We start from the raw sequence: 22,234 nt of genomic DNA on the forward strand, positions 1-22,234 counted from the left end.
CTTTCCTTTCCTTTGAGTGGCAGAGGTTCAAAGTGTGTCAACTAAGCAGAGCAAGTCCTCAGCAGGGAGGAACAAGTGACGTTTCCCCACACATCTTTTCACAATGACAAGTGACCAAGAGGTATTCCGAGAACCATATGATACCACAGAAGACAGGCACATGAAACTGACATATGGAGCACCCAGGAGGGCTTTTGTTTTAATACATTGGCTTCTTAGGGTGGCAACAGGAAGCCACACATGAAGACATGAGAGGCAGCAGAAGGCAGGGCTACTTAAGGAGTTTTGCCACATTCAGACTTGGCACAACGATCTCCCTGAAGATGGGCACGTAGTTGGGGCTTGCTTGCATGGGGCCCTGCTCCAGCGTCTCCATGATGGTCTGTTTCATGTCCCGGCTGGCATCTCCTCGCACCGCCAACAGGGCACCAATGTGGTCATCTCTGTGGGGAGAAACCCACGGCCTGAGCTTCCATCTTCTTTCTCCCCAGTCTGCACAGGTCACACCCACAGGGTGGGACACTGACAATCACAAAGGGCACCTCTTCTTTTACAGAAGACAGATACCCAAAATTTCATCTTACTTTCTCTATGAAAAATGCAAAGGACTTTTTAAACTCTCCTCTTCTAACTATTGATGTCAAGAACGCATAACCAGGGAAGGGAGACCATGGAGGGTTTAGAACTCTAGCTCTTTTAACAGAGGCAATGACACAACTTAGCCATGCTCACCCTTAAAGGAAGTGGCAAGTTCCTGGAATGGAGCTCACAAAGGCAGGGCCTGGGCCTGAAGCTAGCACAGCAGGTAGAGGGACATGGAGCAGACACCCCTTCCCTCTGCCTGAGACTGAGTACACACATTCAAGGAAGTCCTGGCCATATACGACACATCAGCTTCCTTTTTTTAGATCATGGATTAAGATCCCTTTCAGACCACTTCAGTGATTACAACCTTCCCCACTCCACTCATCAAAGATTCAATACTCAATCCTTCCTGTGGAGGTTGGAAAGAAAAAGGCCCATAGGGAGCGGCACTACTGGGAGGTGTGGCCTTGTTGGAGTAGGTGTGGCCTCACTGGAGGAAGTGTGTCACTGTGGGAGTGGGCTTTGAGGTTTCCTATGCTCAAGCTACACCACCCAGTAATACAGTTGCTTCTGCTATGTGTAGATCAAGATATAGAACTCCTAGCTCCTTCCCCAGTACCATGTCTGCCTGCACGCCACGCCACCATGTCTCACCATCATAATGGACTAAATCTCTGAAACTTAAACTAGCCCCAATTAAATGTTTTCCTTTTAGTAAGAGTTCTGTAGCCATGGTGTCTCTTCACAGCAATAAAATGCTAACTAAGACACTTCCCAATACCATCTACTTTTTACAGTTAGGCTTACCTTCTGACTACCACTCACTCAGGTACAAATGCTTGGCTACAAGGCAGATGTACAAACCTCAGCCAGATTCTGCTAACATGAGGTAAGGCTGATGGAAGGCTGCACATAAATGACTCCTTGTTGTACCCTCACCACCACAGTCCTGACAACCTTATCCTTCACACCGTCTAACTCCAGATGCTCATAGCTTGTCTTCCTGGGGATAGCAGGAGTACTCTGTTGAACTACTTGCTGATGGAAGGTGCCCAGCATTTACCTGATATCTGGATATTTGCTGACCAGAGTTGAGACTTCTAGGTAAAGCAGAGAGGGGTCTGTGAGCTTAATAACCTCTGCCACTGCAACAATTGTATCACAGTGTCCATCTGCATCTTCACCAAATCCCTGGAAAATAGCAGCAGAGTGAGGGACAGCCGCAAACTCAATCTTGCACAGTAGTCCCAACTTGATGTTGACATCTTTTCAGGCTGGGCACCTTGCTCTTCCATGTAAACACCCCAAGATTCTCTCTGACTACGGATCAGGGGCCAATTTCACAAGGTGATTTGGTTAGTCACTATTTGGTCTCTAGCCAGGAAATGGGCCTGGTGGATTAGTACCTGGTCCCAGCCACTTGAGTCAAGGAGTTAGGCAACCAGAAACTTAGGGAACAAACAGGTCAGGGCAGAGAGACAGGAAGAGATGAAGTACACATGGGCTGCCACCAGAAAAGTCTTGAGTGTTGCCTTGATGTGTCAGCCTCTGTGGAAATTTATCAATTATGAGGCTGGGAAGGCTCTGGACAAAACCTTCTCTTGACAGACACAACTAACTGGCCACTGGTTCCTGATGTTGCTGAATCCCATAAACTTGACTCAACAGTTCAGGCATAGAAACCAAAAGCAAACTACAGGACAACACAACTCTGTAGCCTGACATCCACCATCCTGGAGCTTAGCCCATGGCTTCAATACTCACAGATGCCAGCTTCCGGAACAGGAAGCGGAGCTGTTCAGCCTCTCTGACCATCTTCTCAGCACCCTCCTTGCGCTCTTCAGCACTTCGAAAGGAAATGCGCTTCTGCATGACAGCCCGCAGGTATTCTACCACCACACGCCTGTGTGCCTCAGCCGTCATCCTCTGCGAAGAAACATGTGCTAACACACACAGATGTTCTCATCACACCTATAAGATGGCCTGCAAACAGGCTGGTACACATCCTTCTTATCCAACAACTTAGTTGGATTTTTCTTTTTCCTATTAAGACCTTCTTCAGCTATATAGTCCAGGCTAGCCTCAAATTCACAATAATCCTCCTGTCTCATGCTCCAGAGTACCACACCTGGCTATATATTTGATGGAATTTTAGAGTAAGTATGTAAAGCCAATTAAGCATACCTGAATTTCACCATAAGGTTTTGGATTCTCCTGGCTGCACATGGTGACAGGAGCTATGATTGGCCAACTATCAACACAGCATGTACACAGATGTGGGGTATTTGTACGCTGTGTGAAGATACACTGCTGTGATCGATTTAACAAAGAGATGAATAGCCAGTAGTTGGACAGGAAGGGATTAGGCAGGACTTCCAGGGACAGAGAGGACTCTGGGAAGAAGAGAGTCAGAGAAGCCAGCCAGACACAGAATGAGTCAGACACACAGAATGCGACAGAGGTAAAAGCCACAGGGTAGAACGTAGATTAATAAAAATACAGGTTAATTTAAGTTAGAAATAGCCTAGGCTATAGGTTGAGCTTTTATAATTAATAAGTTTCCATGTCATTGTTTGGGAGCTGGCTGGTGGGACAGAGACTCATTAAACATGAGTTAGAAAGGACTCACACATGGCCTGTGTAGCATTTATGCTTATAATCCATCTAAAAATCAGATGGATTTAAATCCCTGGGAGAACTTGCTTCCAGCACCATTTTTCTAGTGGCACCATGTCATGTATAAATGGACTTCAGTGACCCTTGTTAACAGACACCACGCCAGCACTTGTTGATGTGTGCCCTAGACTCCTTTGGAGGCTCCAACTCTGCCTGTCCCAGAGGCTCTCAACCCAATACAGAGTGGAACTGGAACTGGGGAACTAACTGCCTGAGTCAAACAAAATTTGGCTTCATGGACTGACAGGCTAGCTTAGCAGGAGGAGCTTAGCTCAGATGGAGCCCCAACAGCAGTACCTCATTCATAGGCAGCCTCTGATTAGTGCAAAAAACCAAAACACAGCCTGCACCCTTTGATAAAACAAAACAACCACAGGCCAATATCTTACAAATCTTCAGGAAAGGCTCAAATGAGAAAAGAAATCTCTAGAGCATTACAAAGCAAAAGAAAAGTCTAGAACCAACATGGGTAGAAGTACAGGAAAGCTGGCTTGTTGAGAGATCAGACTCCCTACACAGAGGTAATGGAACCTTACTGAAGGAGATACTTAAATCAGTCAGATCCCTTAATTGTACAACCACTGATGTGATGGCTGGTGACTTGTAGCTTCTGTACTGGAGTCTGCTCCCCATCAGTGGGATGGGCTATTGTACCTATTCCAAAATTCCATTAGGCCCATGGGCATGCTAACACACTGGAGAAGAGTCCCGCAAGTCTCCAAGGAAAACAAAGCAACACACATCATTAACTAAATCAAGCTGTAAGGAGGCTGAGACTGGAGCCAAGACATGTCTGGGAAGTGCATATCATTTCCCCAAATAATAGCCTCTTTCCTTAAGATCTATCATCTGCACATAAAATAAAAATCAGAGGTCATAATACCAAGAGGTAAAGCTGGCTTACAAAGACAACAAGCTCTGACATGGGGAGAAACCAACATGCCCAAAGACTTTGGGCCAGGACTGTCAGACGCCTCTATGTTCCTTAAAAGAATATTCCAGTCTTCACCCAAGCCCATCGCCTCACCTTCTTTAGATCACATCAACATTGGCATGTTATCATAAGCAGAGAGCTATTTTGACACTGAATTATTACCAGCTGGGAGATAGGCTCCAGTATACTATAACACATTTGTTTACCTTTTTATATGGCTTTTTGATTTTGGCAAAGTCATTGAAGTAGTCTTCTACAGTGACACAGATGATGTCCACAGCATTGGACCCTAACAGCCACTTCTTTGTCATCAGCTCATTCAGATGTTGCTGAAAGGCACAAAGTGATCATGTAAATCTTCATCTGGCACAATGCCTGGGATTGCCCCTACCTGAGAGTGGGCATTCCCTGGTGTCACAGAGATTTTGTGTAGTGGCAGTAATATGCTCAGGTTAAAAAAAAAAAAAAAAATCTTACTTTTACATAATCTGCAAATTTATACCTTACATTTATGAGATTTGTATTATATATATAAGCTTTGTAAAAAAGCATCACAAATAACAGGTTAGATATGCAAATATTGGTTTTTATACTTAATAGACATACATTATATAGATATGTCATAATTTATCTACCCAATTCTCAGATATACATCCCTATACTTTTCACATTTTGTGATTACAAATAATGCTGTAGTGGATTTGTATTTTGCAGGTGAAATTTCTTTAGGTGGAATTCCTAAGTCAAAAAGTATACAAATTAAAACTCTAATAAGTATATCCAAACTGCCCTTGAAAAACTGCAGAGTCAGCACTACCGAGCATTGTGTGTTCTCAATCCTTGGCTCCCAGCTAAGGAACAGCTTACACTAAGTCTCAGTATGTTTCTTTGGTGACAGCAGATGGATGACTGGCTCATGTTTAGATGCTGGTAATACTTTTTCTGTGCAGAGGTTATTTGTACCCTTTGTCTATTTTGTATCATGTCTCCTCTTTTCTCAACTGCTGTGTGTGCCCTACAGAGCCCAGAGGAGGGTGTTGGTGTCCTGTTTTATCACTTTCCACCTTATTTCCTTGAGACACGCTATCTCACTGAACCTGGAGCTCACCATTTGGCTAAACTGGCTGGCCAGTAAGCCCCAGTTGTCCTCCTTTCTCTGCTCCTCCTAGCTCTGGGGTTATAGGCATTCATAGGTGCTGGGGATCTGAATTCAATGGGGCATAATTAAAAAGAAAAAAAAGAGAGAGATTCCTTTGCAGCAAGACCCACAAATGGCTATAGTTTTACTTTTTAATATATGCTGATTCCTGCCAAAGCAATCAAGGAGCTGGTATCTATGTTCCAAAGTGGCCCTATTTGATTATGGTGCATTATGCTTTTGATACGAATGAAAATTGTTTTGTAAGTTTTGGGTGTGTTGTATGTTGGAATTTTACTCTATAGTGAGGTTGATTTATGTGACCTGTGCACTTTCAGCTGGGTTTTGTTATAGGTTTCTACATACTTATCAGGTAACGTGCTACTTAGTTTGATACCTAATATTTCCTGGCAGTCTTTATCCAAATTTGCCTAGAAAGGGTCCTAATTCACACAAGGAAGTCAGTGGCCCTCTGTACAGATGCAAGGGAACTTCTCAGCTCACGTATACCTTCTACATGAGGCAGGTGACAATACAGCACAAAGAAGAGAATGAGCCCACTCCATGCAAGGTGGAAAAACCAAGCCCACCTCTAGATCCAGGAAGACTTCCTCTAGCAGACTACTGCAGCCCTCCTTAGCAATGGCATCTAGAATCCCATCCATGCTTGACTGACTCAGACATGGGCCCTCCTCTTCAGGTTTTAGGTATTTCCTTTTCAGACTGACGATGGATTCTCTGCAAGGAAACATCAAGGGCTCAGGAAAGCAGCTCCATGCTTGCATGATTTCTGCTGTACCACCCACCACTCACTTGAAGGTCTGGCAGTTGTTGATGATGGCAATCATGTATTGCACATAACAGTGTGGGTGTTGCCGGTTTCTCAGGTGCTCTTCCTTGTAAAGCTGGGCTTCATCTTTGTATCTGAAATCACACAGGGGAACCCTAAGCTGTCTCCAGTGACAGGTAGACATCATGCGTGTCAGGGGGACTCAGATCACCACTTTTGGACCTGGGGAGTCTTTAAAACCCAACATACTTTTAAATAGTCCATATTAAAGGTAGAATAGAGAGTCAATCATGTTGAATGAATTTTAAGAACAATTTTGTAGCAGGCTTTGAAACACAGTTTGGTATTCTGACATGAAGACTCTCTGAAACAAGTAACTGTAACCAGGAAAGTATCACCTTATTTTATCTCATGAACAATTCATTACACAATTTATATAACAGGGTAAGAAGGTGACTCAGTAAGTAAAGGTACTTGCCACAAAAGCCTGCCCACCTGAGGTAGATCCCTGGAACTCACATAATGGTAGGAGAGAACCAAATCCACAAAGCTGTCCTCTGACTTTCACACGTATACCATGGCACAATGCCCCACTCCATTCCTCCACAAAACCCTCAACAGTGTGAGAAACATTATCATACATCTGATAAGACATCCCTTTTCAAAACTCTATATGGAAATGAAACAAAAAATAACCAGATTCCTGAACTATCTGAAAAAAACAAAAAACACCCAGGATGCCACTCTTTCCTTTTTAAAGGAGATTGTTGAATACACACTGAAATAAAGTAGTACCTCAGTAAATGTTCTATATATTTTTTTTATTTATTAACCTAAAACTGTTTATTAAAGAGGAAGATCTACACATTTATTCTGATTTTGTCTGTCTCTGATTCCAGATCAACCAAGCAAAAATCCTCTTCATAGAAGATCCCACCTCAAAAATGAAGTCACTAACTTGGAAGTGACCTTGATAAGTGACAGCCTTGGAATACTTGGGCAATGACCCCATAAATTGGCTGAGGAGCTTAGATATAACTCTGGGTGGAATGTGGAGATCAGGTGTGACCCTGTGAGTAGACTAGAGGAATCAAATCATGACCCCATAGGTGGATAGCAGATGGGGTTCTAAGGAAGAGACTGAGTTGTCAGAGGTGGACAGACATATAACACTAAGCAGCAATGTTGAAGACGTGCCGCTATGTAAACAGAGCCAGGCTCTGGAGTGGCTCCTGGTGAACAGGGAGATGGGCAGCCCTCATGTCCCAGAGGCCTAGAGAACTAGAGCACAGTGACACAAGCCTGTCAACCTAACAGTTGAGACTAAGAACTCTTAATACAAGATGTCAGATACCCACTGCATAATTGATGCTGTTGTGCTTATAGCAGATAATCTGACACATGGATAGCAACATCTGGGAATTGGAGTGGTAGAGGGAGTCACAAAAAGGGACAATGTGATACGAGAACAGGCCACATGAGGGTGACTTAGAAGAACTTGGACCATTATGATGGGAGAACAGGTTTCATGGTATTCTGACTAGGCTTGAAAATCTTCATGTGAACAATTCACAGGGCAAGACCCATTGTGACACAGTATGTTACACATCCCATCTGTTTAGGGTATCTTCATTTTAGCAATCTTTTCTTTTTCTTCTTCTCTTTAATATTTTTGCATTTTTAAACAATGAAAGGGGGCTAATCTTTAAATAACAGCATACTAGAATAAAAAAAACTTTGTTCTTAATTTTAAAACACATAATATATAAGTTAGATCAGTGGCAAAAAATACATACCTACTTAGGAAAGAATTCATTTGCTGAAGACACAAAATCAGTACCTTTGTTTTCAAATCTTCACTTATTTGAGCAGCAACTTGAAGATTCTGTTCAAACATCTAAAAATTGAAACCCTTAAGAATCTGAAATGGTCTTACAAGAGTATAGAAAAATGTTCCCCATTAATAAAATTCTACCCAGGACATCCTCCTCTGGTGAATCTGCCTGACTCTTTCTGCTCGACACCCTGACAACCTGCTAAATCTATCCTGGATCCCTCATCCAGTGCCCTGGGCTAGTCTAGCCACCCCTACTTCACCTCGACCAACCTCTAGGCTTCTCCTAGGACCCACCCTCCTATTCCTGACCCACAGGCTTCTACCATACCACATCCAGCCTTTCCACTTAGCCAGATCTACTCCCACACTCCAGGCTTAGAACAAGATACACACCCTTCACACCAGCCCAGTCTCCTTTGCCTACCTGTTTCATTCCTACCAAGCAATTTCCAACCTCTGGGTCCAAGCAGCCTGCATATTCTCTCTTCTGTTCCTCCAACCTGCTTTGTCATATCAGACACAAAACTAACAAAGAAGTCCATATGCCCATAACTCCTCACAAAAATACAAACAATAAGAAAGATCAAGCCTTTATCTCTCTGCCAAAACCTACTAAACCTTATAAATATGTGTGTCAATAAGAATTACCTGGATGTACCTCAGGAATCAGAATTCAAAAAGAACACATAAAATTAATCAAAGAATTCAAGGAATTTAAAGAAAACACAAAGAAGCAGCTAAGTGAAATTAAGGAAAAATAATTTACACCTGAATAATGCCCAGGAAAGTACAAATATAAGGCTGATGGAGATACTGAAGACAATACAGGACTTGAAAAAAAGAATTCAATAAAAAGTTAAAAATGAACAGGGAAACACTACAATACACACCAAAGAAATTCAGGGTATTATAAGGGAATACTTTAAAAACCAGTACTCCATTAAGTTGGAAAACCTAAAACAAAACAAAAAACCAGATAAATTTCTAGATTTAAGAAATCACCGAAATTAAACCAAGAAGTTAACAACCCAAATAGACTCATAACAAATGAGGATATTGAAATAGTAATAAAAAGTCTTCCAGAAAAAAAAAATGCCAGGTGGAGTCACAGAATTATACCAGAGACACAGAGAGAGACCAACACAAAGAGACAAACACTGAGACACAGAAAGACAGACAGACACACACACACACACAGAGAAAGAGAGAGAAAGAGAGAGAGAGAGAGAGAGAGAGAGAGAGAAATAGAATTCCTTCTATCAAGCCAGTATCACTCTAAGACAAAACCAGGAAATGACCAAAAAACAAAAAAACCAACAAAACAAAAAAAAAAAAAAAAAAAAACCCCTAAAGACCAATATATTTGATGAACACAGATTCAAAATGCTCAACAAAATACTTCAAGAAACCACATTAAAAAGCCTTTGAAAAAATCCAACATGCCTTCATGATAAAAGTCTTAAAGAATGGGGGCTAGAGGAAACATAGTTCAGCATAATAAAAGCTACATATGAGAAACCCACAGCAAACGCCATCCTAAATACAGAAAAAACTGAAGCAATGCCACTCAAGTGGGGAATGAAAAAGGGCTGCCCATTATTCCCACTTCATTTCTTTTTCCATAGTGTGCTTGAAGCAGTAGCTAGAGTAATAAGATGAGAGAAAAAAATAAAAATAAGGAAAGGAGTTAAACTATCCCTGTTTACAGATGACATGGCAATATACATGATCCAAAAATTCTACTAGAAGATGTCTACAAACAATAAATTCAGCATGTGGCAAGATACAGAATCAACTTGAACAAATCAAGATCTTTTCTATATACCAACATAGCATACAAAGACATATCCCCATTCACAATAGCCTCCAAAAAGATAAATATCTAGGAATAACCCTAACAATGAAAATGAAAGACCTCTCAGTGTGACAAGAGGGCCGACAAAGAGGCGAGGCTCTGAGGATGGCTGTGCTAGTTACATGTGAAGGGACTCTAACAGGCCCGAACGTGGCAAGCATGGCTCTAGCAGATCTTGCTTTCTCCCCCTTTCCCTCTGCCTTACTAAAAACTGCTTTTATATTCCTAAAGCTGCCACCAAGGTCTATTCCCTTATTTGGCCACTTCCTCCTGCTGAGGCTGACTACCAAAGTCCAGCTATCCAAGTATTGATAGTCTAGCAATCAAAAGCCCCCTAGTGGCTGCCCAAAATAACCTGTCCAATCAAAAATTAAACACCTCATCCTAACATGGGAGTGGGGAGGGGGGTGTGATGGCGGTGGGGAGCAGGGGGTGTGTGTGGGGTGTGGAGGATGTTCCCCCTATTACTTTTATAAACTTACCCACGCCACATTTGTCTCTTCTCTATGCAGAGGTAGTCCTTTGTCCCCCTGGAACAAACACTCCTCCCCCTCCCTTGTTCCCATCCCCCTTTCCCTGGTCCTTTATCTCCTGCCTTTGTCTCTTATTCCACGCCCCTTGTCTCTCTGGGGAAAACAAATTTTCTTTGTGCCAAGACCTTAGTCTTTGGGTGTCTTAGGCCAATACAGGCCCCTTCAATGCATACATGGACCCAATATCCAGCACAATCTTAGTGATAACAAAGTATCTTTAAAATGCTATACAACTTCCTTAGATTTCACCAAATGAAACTCAAGTGTGGCATTTTAAAGACAAGACTTGACTACTTACCAACATAGAACGTAAATAACCACAGAATGGAAGCACCATGCACAACCAACATATAATTAGCTTCCAATTCAGACCCAAAAAGATCTTCTGTAAAATCTCAAGTGAGCCCCGGTAACACTACTTGGTGAGTACAATCCTGAGCCTCCGTTTCTTTAGCTCCAAAAAGCAGAGACAGAGACATCAGGGAGATGGTGTTATTGACATCCTTACTACATTGTGAAGACTGAGGTATTCTCTGTCTATGAAACCAATGGATTACTTAAATCTAGGGCTTCTACCTGGAACACAATGGCAGGAAGTGTAGTCTGATAGTAGCCATCCTGGTCTGCTTCTGGCTCTGTCTCTTTGCTCCAATCTTTCTTGTCTGTTTCCAGTGCCTTCCGAAGCCAGGCGATGATGTTGGACTACAAGTTTGGTATCATGGAAAAGGAAAGAACAGGCTTTGAGTTATAGCTAACATTTTCCCTACAGCACTTGTAGCTGCTGCACAGACCAGATGCAGTTTTCACAGCAACTCTTGCTCCCAAGCATAGAGCCTGCTAGAGCAGGCACCTCACATGCAATTCATTGGTGTGCAGTGCTCTATTAGTCTCTGCATTATGTGGACCACCAAAACCCTAACTGCAGATAACAAGGGGAAAGGACCAAGAAGGCTATGGATGAACATTATGCTGGAGGACAAAACTGGATGTTCAGCATCTGACAGTTAAACTGAGGCCATCAGAGAACAGCCTTGGCAAGCCAGTCATCTCAGGCCACAGCAAAACACAGGTCTCCAGACCCCAGGGGCCCTCAGTAGTGGCTTAGATATCATCTTACTGCACCTTCTATCTTACTGAGACTGTTATTGGTTGTGAACCTAATGTCAGACTGGCCCTTTGCTCCCCAAATTGCCACCCCACATTGGAACACAATGCTAAGGTGGTTAATACAACCTCAGACGTAAGGCCGTGCTAGTCAAATGGGTGGCACAGGTTGGCATCTCCAGCAGAAGAAACTCAGCGTATCTGTGACATACATTCAAATGTGCTTCAGAACCAGAGTCAGGTGTCCCTTCTTTAACAGAAAAGGACATGGCAAGACCCAGAGAAACAGCTTGTCTACTGAGGATGGTTAGCTCAGATGTCTCACCACATTTCAGACAACTAACCACTAAGCACTTTCTGGGACTGCAAGCCAGTTCTACTCACTGTGAGTGTTGACATGTATGTGTCAAGCAACTCAGAGACCACGTTTGAAGAGAGTAGAGGCTCCAGGGCACTAACGTCCACTTCTGGGGCCAGCTCCACATTCCCCATCATCTCTGCACTGCAGTAAAAGCCAGGTGTAAATGACAAACCACAACAGAACACTCTCAAGTAAATCTACATGTTTGGCTTGATGTATAAATGCACTATGCTAGAGATCTCATTGCTAACACTTCTACAACTCCAAAAATCAGGATGAACAGAGGTCTCGTGGAGAGCACAGAGTGAAAGGTCAAGGATGTGAAGGTCCCTGCATGATGTCACGATGCAGGCTGTATAGCCACTTATGTAATCTCAATATGGCCTCCTCACACTGTGAGCACACACTCAAAGGCAGGGAAGAATCAACACAGGTTTGTCTGTTTTAATTCACTCAATTTCCAGAGCTGAGACCAGTACCAGGCAAATAGGAATTGTCAAATTGTCACACTCATTAAGTAAAAAGATAATGGACAAGTACTATTATCTGGAACACTAAGCACTATCATAAGAGTCACTAATCCCTATGGGAAGGTAAGACTAAGGCAAGGGATAAATGTTAGTAGTGAAGGAAACATGTCTGCAAAGAAAAACATTCATTTTACTGTTCAGAAAGCAGGGAAACAAATGCTAAGTTTCAGAGAAAATGTATTTGTTTATGCAATTGGGTACAAAAAAGTCTAGGACACATGACACACTATGGTCTAGGTTTGGTGAAAGACTACAGAATGGAATAATGGAGACTATTTGGACCTCTGAACAGTGGTTAAACACTAAAGTTCTGGCCTGTACATGTAAAAGCTATAAAATAATGGGGCCAGTGAGATGGCTCAGTGCCTAAGAGCACTTGGTGTTCTTTCAGGGGACTGAGTTCACTGTCATTACCCATACCAGGCTGTTCACAATCATCTACAAGTTCAGTTCCTGCGAATACAACACCTCTGGCATCTGAAGGTACCTGCACTCACATGTACATAACCATATGCAATTACATACATAACTCCATGTAATTAAAATAAAAAGAAATCCTAAAAAGGTAACAAATAATGATCATCACCCATGCCTGACAATTTCATTCTATTCTATTCACTTTTCTATACTGAGGTACTCTACTATAAACAGTTAAAACCACACACAAAGTCAACCTCACTGTTAAAAGCATGCTTTCTTTCTCCACAGTACTAAGATGGACAAAAACAAAGACATTTTACAATATTACTTAATACTGTTTTTCTACCCAGAAAACCAAGCAAAGTTAAAATTAATAACCATTTTAATTACCTAATCTTAAAGTATCTCACAATAGCTTCCCAGTGACATTTTTTTCAAAGTCCACCTTCAACTACTTCATGCATAAAGTAGCTCATGTTCCTTCACATAAAGTAATACTCTCAAGCTGCAATGCAAAAGGAATAACTGATTTTTCTATATAGTCTACATATTTTTTCTATATAGTCTTGTTGCTATCTTTTTTTTTTTTTTTTTTTTTTTGAGATAGGTCTTGCTATTCTGCCCAGGCTGTGCTCAAACCATCTGTCCACTCAAGTCTCTTGAGTTTGGGAACTACAGATATGGACTACTAAGTACAACTGTTTATATTTGGATGATTAACTGTTGCAGTATATTGGTAAGGAAAACAAAACTTGAATTTCCTAGAGTCACATGCAACCTATAGAATGTTCTAGTACTACACCTGTCTCGGGAAATCACCATGAAGAAGGCAAGAATGCACAGTGAGCAACACAAAATAATACCATATCACATAACAGAGTGCTCAAGGCAGATAGCAGAGACCACATAGAAACAATTATACCCACATGAGAGGTGGTTCATCCTTAAGGGTAAGACCCCAACTGGCAGAAGAGAAAGACTTTCACAAACCAGAAAAAGGCACGGGTTCAAAATGCATGAGACTATTTGTAAACTGTTGGTCAGTGTGCTTTTAGGAGTTTCTAAATAAAAGAACACATAAGGCACGAAATCAGTTCTACCTGGTATAGGTATTTAGGACCCATGTCAAAAGGCTCACAATCTCATTGGCCTCAAGGTCCTCTGAAGCGAGGTCCTGCATCCGAGTGCTCAAGGCCTGGTGGTACATGCTCAGGAGGTTCTTAAAGATCTCATAGTGGGGAGGGAAGCACTGGACCATCAGGTTCTTGGCAATGATGAGATCGTCCAGGACATACTTCCTGATGATCTCCAGGTGGCGCACAAGCCACATCTTGTCAGACTCTCTGGTGTCTGCCTGTGTACCTTCGATTCTAGTTGTCACAGTTCTGTCCAAGATGGTAAACATTTTTTCCCTCCAGTTTTTGGGCCTCCCAGGAGGAACAAACCCAGTTTGCTTTTTTCGGTCCAGTATCCGCCTGTCAATTTTTTCTTCCCTTTCAATGATTCTGACCACAGAGACCAGCAAGGTGGGATCACGGCGGACAGTGACCAGTGATCTTTGCAGCACCATCCACAGCTGCTTAGCCAGTTCATCAGAGAGCATCTGTGTGCTACCAAAGTAGTCATGAATGAGGGTCATGTCCCGTTTATTCCCACTGTCCATGCGGTACTGCTCACACATGAGCCCATCCCGAGAGCACTCCAAGTCCATTAGCTTCCGGTGGGCCTGCAGGAGAGCCCCTTGCTCGATGAGATCTTGGGTCTCCCTCACAATCTCAGGCACTAGAGAAAGGTACAAGCTGACTCAGTGAAAACACATAGAGGCTGTGTGTACACTCAGAGATGACAACAGGTAAAGCAGGAGGCACCTGGCATCCATCTCTACTTGGATAGCTACCCTGACAGACCCTAATGGTTTTGACCTCTAGAGTCTATAAAAGGTTAACAACTCCCAGAAGGACTAAATGGAAATTAAGTAATTATGGTCAAGTTCAGCTACATGTGCTTTTACTAAGACATTTTCCTGAGCTAAGGTAAACTTCAGAAAAAAATCCCATGTTCCAAAGTATGATGATCCATGTTCTAATTATTGATGACTCTTTCTAACTCTTTTATAGCTACTATTGCTGATGTGAATTCTAGGAAATAAAGAAGATGACTACCTTCCTTTCTCCAATTTTCTATCCCTTTGGAATAGATAAGGCATTCAAAAGTGCGCGCGTGTGTGTGTGGGTGTGTGTGTGGGTGTATGTGTGTGTGTGTACATGCATATATGACATGTCAGAAAAAAATCACTAGGCATGCTCAGGCAGAGGAAAAGGATCAGAAAAAAAGATGAAAGGATCCTATGTAAAACAATCTAAAACCACAATTCTAATAGATCCCAACATCCAGGTTTATCAAATGCCCAAAACAGAATACAAAGTACACTACCAGCAAACCATTCAAAGGTTAAAAATACAAAACAAAACAAAAAACCATGCTTTTAACCAACTTAGTAAAGAAGAAACCCTAAGGGAAATTGAAAGGTATGCAGAAAAGAATGAAAATGAAAGTACAATATAACAAAACTTAGAGGATACAATAGAAAACATATTTCTAGAGCAGCTCCCACTAAGAAGATCTCAAACCAACAACCTAACTTTACAACTGAAAAGCTAAGAAGAAGATGGGCTAGAGAGACTGTTCAGTAGTTAAGAGCACTAGCTGTTCTCACACCCAGCACCCACACAGAGGCTCAGAACCACCACAACTCCAGTTACAGGGAATCTAATGCCCTTTTCTGGCTTCTGTAGGCCCTAGGCCCTAGGTAGTACACAAATGTACATGCAGGCAAACACATACACAAAATAAATCCCAAAAAAAGAAAGAAAAGCTTAAAAAAAAAAAAAAAGGAAGGAAATAATAGAAATCGGAATAGGTAAACAAAACAGAAAGTACTAATCAATAGAGATAACTTGGTCCTTTGAAAAGATTAAGGAAACTGGCAAACCCTTAGCTCAAATGGTCTAAGAAAAAAGATTTTAATTAAGACGAGAGTAGGAATATTATTGCTAATTTTTCAAAAATTGATTTATTTAAAAAGGCTGTAAGAGAAAAAATAAAAAACCAAATAACAAGAAACTGAAAACCCAGATCAAACAAATTCCTGGAAACAAAAGCCTATCAGACTGAAAAAGCAGTAAAAACAGCAGACTAAACACATCTCTCTACAAAGAAAAGCCATAACCCAGTCATATCACTAGTGAACTGGCCAATGTTTCTTGGCCAGTCAAGAGTTCATGACTGGAGACAGCTGACACGGATGGAGAATTCCGCATTCCCTAACACAGGTAACAAAGAGATAACTCGGGCCAGCCCGTCAGTCAGTCAGTCCCCTGCCCCCTTTCCAGAGCTCCCCCAGCTCTGGCTATCACGCTGACTCTTGCTCTGACTGACACTGCTGCCCTACTCTCTTCCACCAGTGCACTTACTCATCCTCGCTTAAGAACGGTTAGTCTCACAGGTCCTCTGTCTCAGGGCCTGCCTCTCATCCCACCCAGTCAGCTACCCCTCTCAACATGTACTGCTACCTCCTAATCACTCATCCACAGCCAAAAGCGGTGGCTCTTCAGCGTGCATCTGTGTTCCCACCCTGACACAGAGTCATGTGCTCTCCACTGGTCCTTATTTACATTCCTTCAACTGACCTTTTCCATTCATGTTCAGAGAATCAAACTTACCATGTGCCTCAAGACAGGGCTAAAAAGTATATTACAAAGAAATGCTAACCTGCCTCGGCACATCTCACAGAGCTACCAGTGTGTGAAGGAAAAGCAGGGATGTGTGTGGGACGGCACCATCATGAGTGTTCCGGCAGCCTCCGAAATCTTCCTCCAGCCCCCTCCACGACCCGCCACTCACCAGAGAATATGTTCTTGAGGTTCTCCACTGCAGCGGCCAGCTGGCTGTGCTGCACCACGGCATCTTTTACATCTTTGAGGCTCTCGATGGTGTTGATGCTCTGCCTCCAGTCCTTGCTGACGTCAGCCAGGGACTGCTGGATATCCTTGACATCATTCAGGGCATTGTGGAGCTGGCTCAGGCCTGTGCGTACCCCATCCAGCTGAGACTGGATTGCAGCCTAAAGGAGACACCATGCAGGTAAGCAGAGCCAATGACAGCCATATATGATTTCCTAAGGAACACATTTTTGCCAGGGAGAATCAAGTTCAGAAGGAATCATTTGGCTGGACCAAAAATCACCCAAGAAGAATTTAATGGACTCAAATAGAAACTTTTTGTTTCTTTCAAGACTGCCTGGGAACAGAACAATGCTAATTTTAAAGCTTCGATGATACTTAAAAGAATCATAAGCAGAGAGGGGGACAGTTTTATTCAGGAGAGCACAGGAAAGAATAAATTTAAAAAGGAATAAATTCTATCATATCCAACTCAGTAAACCAGCAAACCTCTATCTGGATAGGAAGAAAGCAATGACCAAACAAAAAAAAACAGGATAGCTAAAATGATCCTATACAACAAGAGAACTTCTGAAGGTATTACCATCCCTGATTTTTAAGCTGCATTAGAGGGTTATAGTAATAAAAACCACATGATACTGGCATTAAAACAGGTTGATCAAAGGAATCAAGTCAAAGACATAGACATAAATGCACACACCTATGGACACCCGATTTTTGATAAAGTAGCCAAAGATACACAATGGAAAAAAGAAAGCATCTTCAACAAATGGTGCTGGTCTAACTGGATGTCAGCATGTTAAAAAAAAAAAAAAAATAGATCCATGCCTATCACCCTGCACAGAATTCAAGTCCAAGTGGATCAAAGAACTTAACATAAAGCCAGATACATCAAACTAGATAAAAGAGAAAATAGGGAGTAGTTTTGAATACACTGCCACAGGAGACAACTTCCTGAATAGAATACCAATAGTGTAGGCACTAAGGCTGACAATAAATGGGACCTCGTGAAACTGAAAAACTTATGTAAGGCAAAGGACACCATCAATATAACAAAATGGCAGCCTACAGTGTGGGAAAGAACCCAACATCTGACAGAGGGATGATTCTCTTTGGAAGAGTTAGAACAGACTTTCTGTAAGAATTAAACCCAAATTCTAACATAGCAGATCCAGAAAGGAATGTGAAGAGCAACATTCTATCAAATGTCTTGTTAGGACCCAATTAAAAGAAAAGTCAATAAAATGATTCCTAATGGCATGTTGCTATACTCGTACACCAGACCTGGCATAATTGTCATCGGAAAGGTTTCATCCAGCAACTGATAGGAGAAGATGAAGAGATCCACAGCCACACATTAGGCAGAGCTTGGGGAATCCTGTGGAAGATGGGGAGGAAGGACTGTAGGAACTAGAGGAGTCAAGGATACCACAAGATTACAGCCCACAGAATCAACAAATCAGGGCTCATAGGGGCTCACAGAGACTGAACCAACAATCAGGAACCTGTATAAGTCTGACCTAGGTCCTATGCATACTTATTTTGGCTGAGTTCTTCTGGGACTCCTAATAGTGGGAGTGGGGACTGCCTCAGACTCTTTTGCTTCCTTTTGGGACCCTTTCCCTCTTTCTGGGTTGGCTTGTCCAGCCTTGATATGAGAGTATATGCCTAGTCTTATTGTAATTTGATATGCCATGTGTGGTTGAAATCCCTGGGAGGCCTGCTGCTTTCTACAGGGAAATGGAAGAGGGGTGGATTTGGGGGAGAAGGGATGGGGGGAGTGTTGAGAGGAGAGGAGGGAAGGGAAACTGTGGTCAAGAGATGATATATGAAAGAAGAATAAAAAAGGAAAAAAAAAAAGGTTTTAAAGTGAGGCAAAATAACAACAGAATTCCAGATAAATGAATAAAAAAACTCTTAACAAAAAATAAGGGTCTCATGATTTCATAAAATACTACTGGACATAAAGAGGCAGACAGGTCCTGATACTTTAATATGGTTTATTCAAAAATCCCACTATTATCAATAAGTCATCTAGACTAAAACTCAATAAACAAACCTCACTGTTAAGCTATACTATAGATCAAATAGACTTAAGAGATCGTCTATACACAGGCATGCCTAACCTATTGGCCCTGCAACATGTTACCTACTGAGTTTGTGATCAACAACTACACTTTAGAACTTTTTAAAAAATCCCATGTTTTAAGTATGCTTATTGTATGTTGGGCTGCATTCATAACTACTCAACACAACTAATTCTACAGAATATTCGATCTAATTTTGAGTAATAAAACATTTTTCTCATTAAGCTATGGAACTTTCTTCAACATAGATAACATTTTAGTTCACATAACAAAAACAAAATTCAAATAATTTCTTAAATATTATCAGATCACAACAAATAATTTCTTGTATCTTATATCACATTATAATGGAATAAAACTAACAATCAAAGACCATAGAAACTAAAAAAATAATTGGGAGACTGAAAAAAATTCTCTTGAATGATCAGTAGGTCAGTGAAAAAAGTCAGGGTAGAAACAACAAAATTCTTAAGTGAAAATGAAGGCACAATTTACCAACACCTTTAGGACACAGCTAAGGCTATTTTAAGAAAAGCTAATAGCTTTGAATGCTTACTTGGGAAATGTCAGAAATCTCAAACAAAGCTAAGTATCTATTTCAAGATCTTAGAAAAACAAAAACAAGAGAAATTCAGGAACAGCAGACAGAAAAACAGAACAAACAAACAAACAAACAAAAAAATAAAGATCAGGACAGAAATTAATGAAATCAAAATTAATAATAAATACCAATGAAATCCAAGGTTGGGCGCTGGTGGTAACTTTAATCCCAGCACTCAGGAGGCCTGTCTTGAAAAACCAAACCAAACAAACAAACAAACAAAAAACCCAATGAAATCCAGAAGTTCATTAGAGAATAATGTTAACTTGACACAAAATAGAGTCATCTGAATGGAGGGAACCTCAACTGAGAAAAAATGGTAGTACATGCCTTTAGTGCATCCCAACACTTGGGAGGCAGAGGCAGGCAGATCTCTGTGAGTTTGAGACTAGCCTGGTCTACAAGAGCTAGTTCCAGGATAGGCTCAGAAGCCACAGAGAAACCCTGTTTGGAAAAACCATAAAAAAAGAAAATTATCTCCATAAAATAGGACCATAGGCAAGCAGGGTAGGTCAGAGCAGAAACTGTCTGTCCCATGATTTCTTTGGTCCCTACCTTTAGCCTGGCCTCCACAGAAGCCTTCTTCCGAGCCTCCCTTCTGCGATACTGCTCCACTTTGTCCAGCTGGTCTGGGCGCTGAAGCATCCCAGCAACCCTCTGAACTGCTGTTGCAACAGCCTCCAGATCTGTCTCCTTCATGGTCAAAAAGCAGGCAGAATCTCTGCACATATCATACCACAGGAACACTATGTACACAAAGGAGAGGGTATGTTAAAAAGGCTGAAGTGAGGCATCAAACTTACCATGCAAAGGTCATGTGATCACAGTGCAACTAGAGAAGAGTTTCAGCACACCAGAAATAAAAGCTGAGCTTGGGTCATACATGCCTTAATAAAACCACAAATCTTCGCACCTCAAGTGCTGGGAAGGTTTTACCTTAACAGAGAGAAGCAGGGATATCTCACAGGCCGGAGAGAGGCACACACAGAGGATATTTATAAAGGACTTAAGACTATGTCAAAAGCATCTCTTTTTATCTCTGGAGCTGTTACCCCATTGCTAGCCACACCCAGTGCTAGTCACTGGAAGACAATGACTATTACATACACCTCAGCAGCCCAGTGGGCAAACATGAATCCTATGACTTCCCCTTAGCACTGCTTTGGGTACCCAAGATTCCATTTCTTATTTTTTAACACCTTTAAAATAAAGTTAAGACAGAAAAAAGGTACATATTCTCCTCACTCAAGTGGTTTGTTCCCCTAAGCACAGATGTTCAGATACTAGGTCAGATACTAGGTCAGGCAGCCTTTAATCTGAGGGCCTCGCAAAAATGGGATGTCAATAACATTGCTTCCTTAGATTTCAGCTACTCAATATTCACAGATGTGATAAACAAACAAACAAACAAAAACAAAAAACAAAACCTTTCTGGAGCTTTTCAGTCTCCATTCCCATGTAGTCTCAGAAAACCACTAAAATCCATTGTACAGTTTCAGGCATGTAACTTCTTCCGTGTATCTCTGTCTTTTTGCATTTCTCATTCAAGTGGCACACCATTGCAAATACTATCTTTCTTCATCTTCTGATTATTAAATTACATATACGCAAATAGAAAATCCTAGCAGGCAATAGAAATAAGATTCTAGAGGCTACCGCTTCTAACAGCACTGTTTCTATTTCTTTCTAAATTGAGATTCCATTATATACATAATTGCAATTGCAGGTTTTTGCTTTCTTGCTTTGGTTTGACATGTTATCCTCAGCATTCCCAAAGCAATTAAAGCTGGCATAAATTCTATTTACAGGGCTAGGTATTAAACTCAACATCCAACCACTCCCCAGTGTTACCCACTCCAGCTGACAGGTGAAAGGCAGTCCAGTGGCAATGGTGCAAGCCAGATACCAAAGGAAAGCTGGCACAACCTTTGCAAGAAAGAATCCACTCATAAACCGGAACGAAAACCAGAAGGTTAAAAAAATGACACGGGATCTCCATCAAGCCTGGTTCCCATGGCAGCCTGAGGACCCTCAGAGTTCAGGCCACAGGGGCAAAGGGGAACTAACTCTGAGGGTGGCAACAGCCCCGCCGCAGGGGCGACGCTGGTCAAGGGCAGACCCAAACACGCCCTAGCCCCTCACCAAAGGCCGCCAGAAACGTCGGCCAATGGGGTCCCTCGCCAAGGTACAAACCCGCTAAGGGGCACAGCGTACCAGGTCCCTGCGCCCCGCCCACAGCGCAACGACCCTAGCAGTCAAAACTGAGGATCCTCACCGTCCGTGCAGCGGCTTCCACCTCCAGGAGGCCGACCGGAAGTCATCGTGGCCACTTCCGTTTCCGGCGTTGGGACGGAAGGACGGGACCAGGGTGCCTTGAAGGTTGTCCCTGTGCAGGCAGTCCTTGGGTGGACTTCTTGGGAACTTGTTCTGCCCTTGTGCCACGGACTCAGAACGACCAGAGATCGCGGATCCTGGCCCGGCTCAGCCCTGGCCCGCCTCTCTCTCCTAATGTAGCACCTGCTGCACCCGCCCGAATTTCAGGATTCACCTCTCGTGTTGCCCTCGCTCAGTTCCTCTCCTTAGTCACCTCGATCTCTCCACGATTCTCCATCTCTTTACTATGTCGTGTGTTCAAAGTTGCACTACTTGTACTAAGTATATTGGTTTCTTCTTGCTGTCCTTGCCCTAGCCTGTCCCCAGAGGTTTCTGACAGCTGGTAAATTCTGGCGTTCAAGAAGACAACGGAGGCACACAGAGGCTGGGGTGCTACTGATAGCTGTTAACATAGCCCTTAGAAGCTACAAACAAAACAAAACAAAAA

General features: G+C 42.2%; 1 protein-coding gene across 1 annotated transcript; it reads right to left on the reverse strand.

The window, feature by feature from the left end:
* Window positions 1-184: 184 nt before the first annotated feature.
* On the reverse strand, window positions 185-21,777 carry Exoc3 (exocyst complex component 3). Its single transcript, XM_051182738.1, has 13 exons — window positions 21,689-21,777; window positions 19,969-20,159; window positions 16,667-16,886; window positions 13,864-14,545; window positions 11,837-11,954; window positions 10,925-11,050; window positions 7,920-8,020; window positions 6,147-6,257; window positions 5,924-6,071; window positions 4,402-4,524; window positions 2,350-2,511; window positions 1,649-1,776; window positions 185-443 (listed from the first exon to the last, which is right to left on the reverse strand). The coding sequence occupies exons 1-13, from the start codon at window positions 21,732-21,734 to the stop codon at window positions 272-274; spliced, it is 2,328 nt and encodes a 775-aa protein (XP_051038695.1). The 5' UTR covers window positions 21,735-21,777; the 3' UTR covers window positions 185-271.
* Between the last annotated feature and the right edge of the window lie 457 nt (window positions 21,778-22,234).

This window comes from Phodopus roborovskii, unplaced genomic scaffold (assembly GCF_943737965.1).
Source record: "Phodopus roborovskii unplaced genomic scaffold, PHOROB, whole genome shotgun sequence".
Classification (NCBI taxonomy): domain Eukaryota; kingdom Metazoa; phylum Chordata; class Mammalia; order Rodentia; family Cricetidae; genus Phodopus; species Phodopus roborovskii.

What these genes read in the sequence shown, in the direction of transcription:
- Exoc3 (XM_051182738.1), bottom strand. Translation starts at nt 21,734, where the DNA reads ATGACTTCCGGTCGGCCTCCTGGAGGTGGAAGCCGCTGCACGGACG. An exon ending in CCTCAAGAACATATTCTCTG is followed by an intron (nt 14,546 to 16,666) that starts GTGAGTGGCGGG and finishes ACCTTTCTCTAG; the next exon opens with TGCCTGAGATTGTGAGGGAG. An exon ending in AACAACTGCCAGACCTTCAA is followed by an intron (nt 6,072 to 6,146) that starts GTGAGTGGTGGG and finishes GTTTCCTTGCAG; the next exon opens with AGAATCCATCGTCAGTCTGA.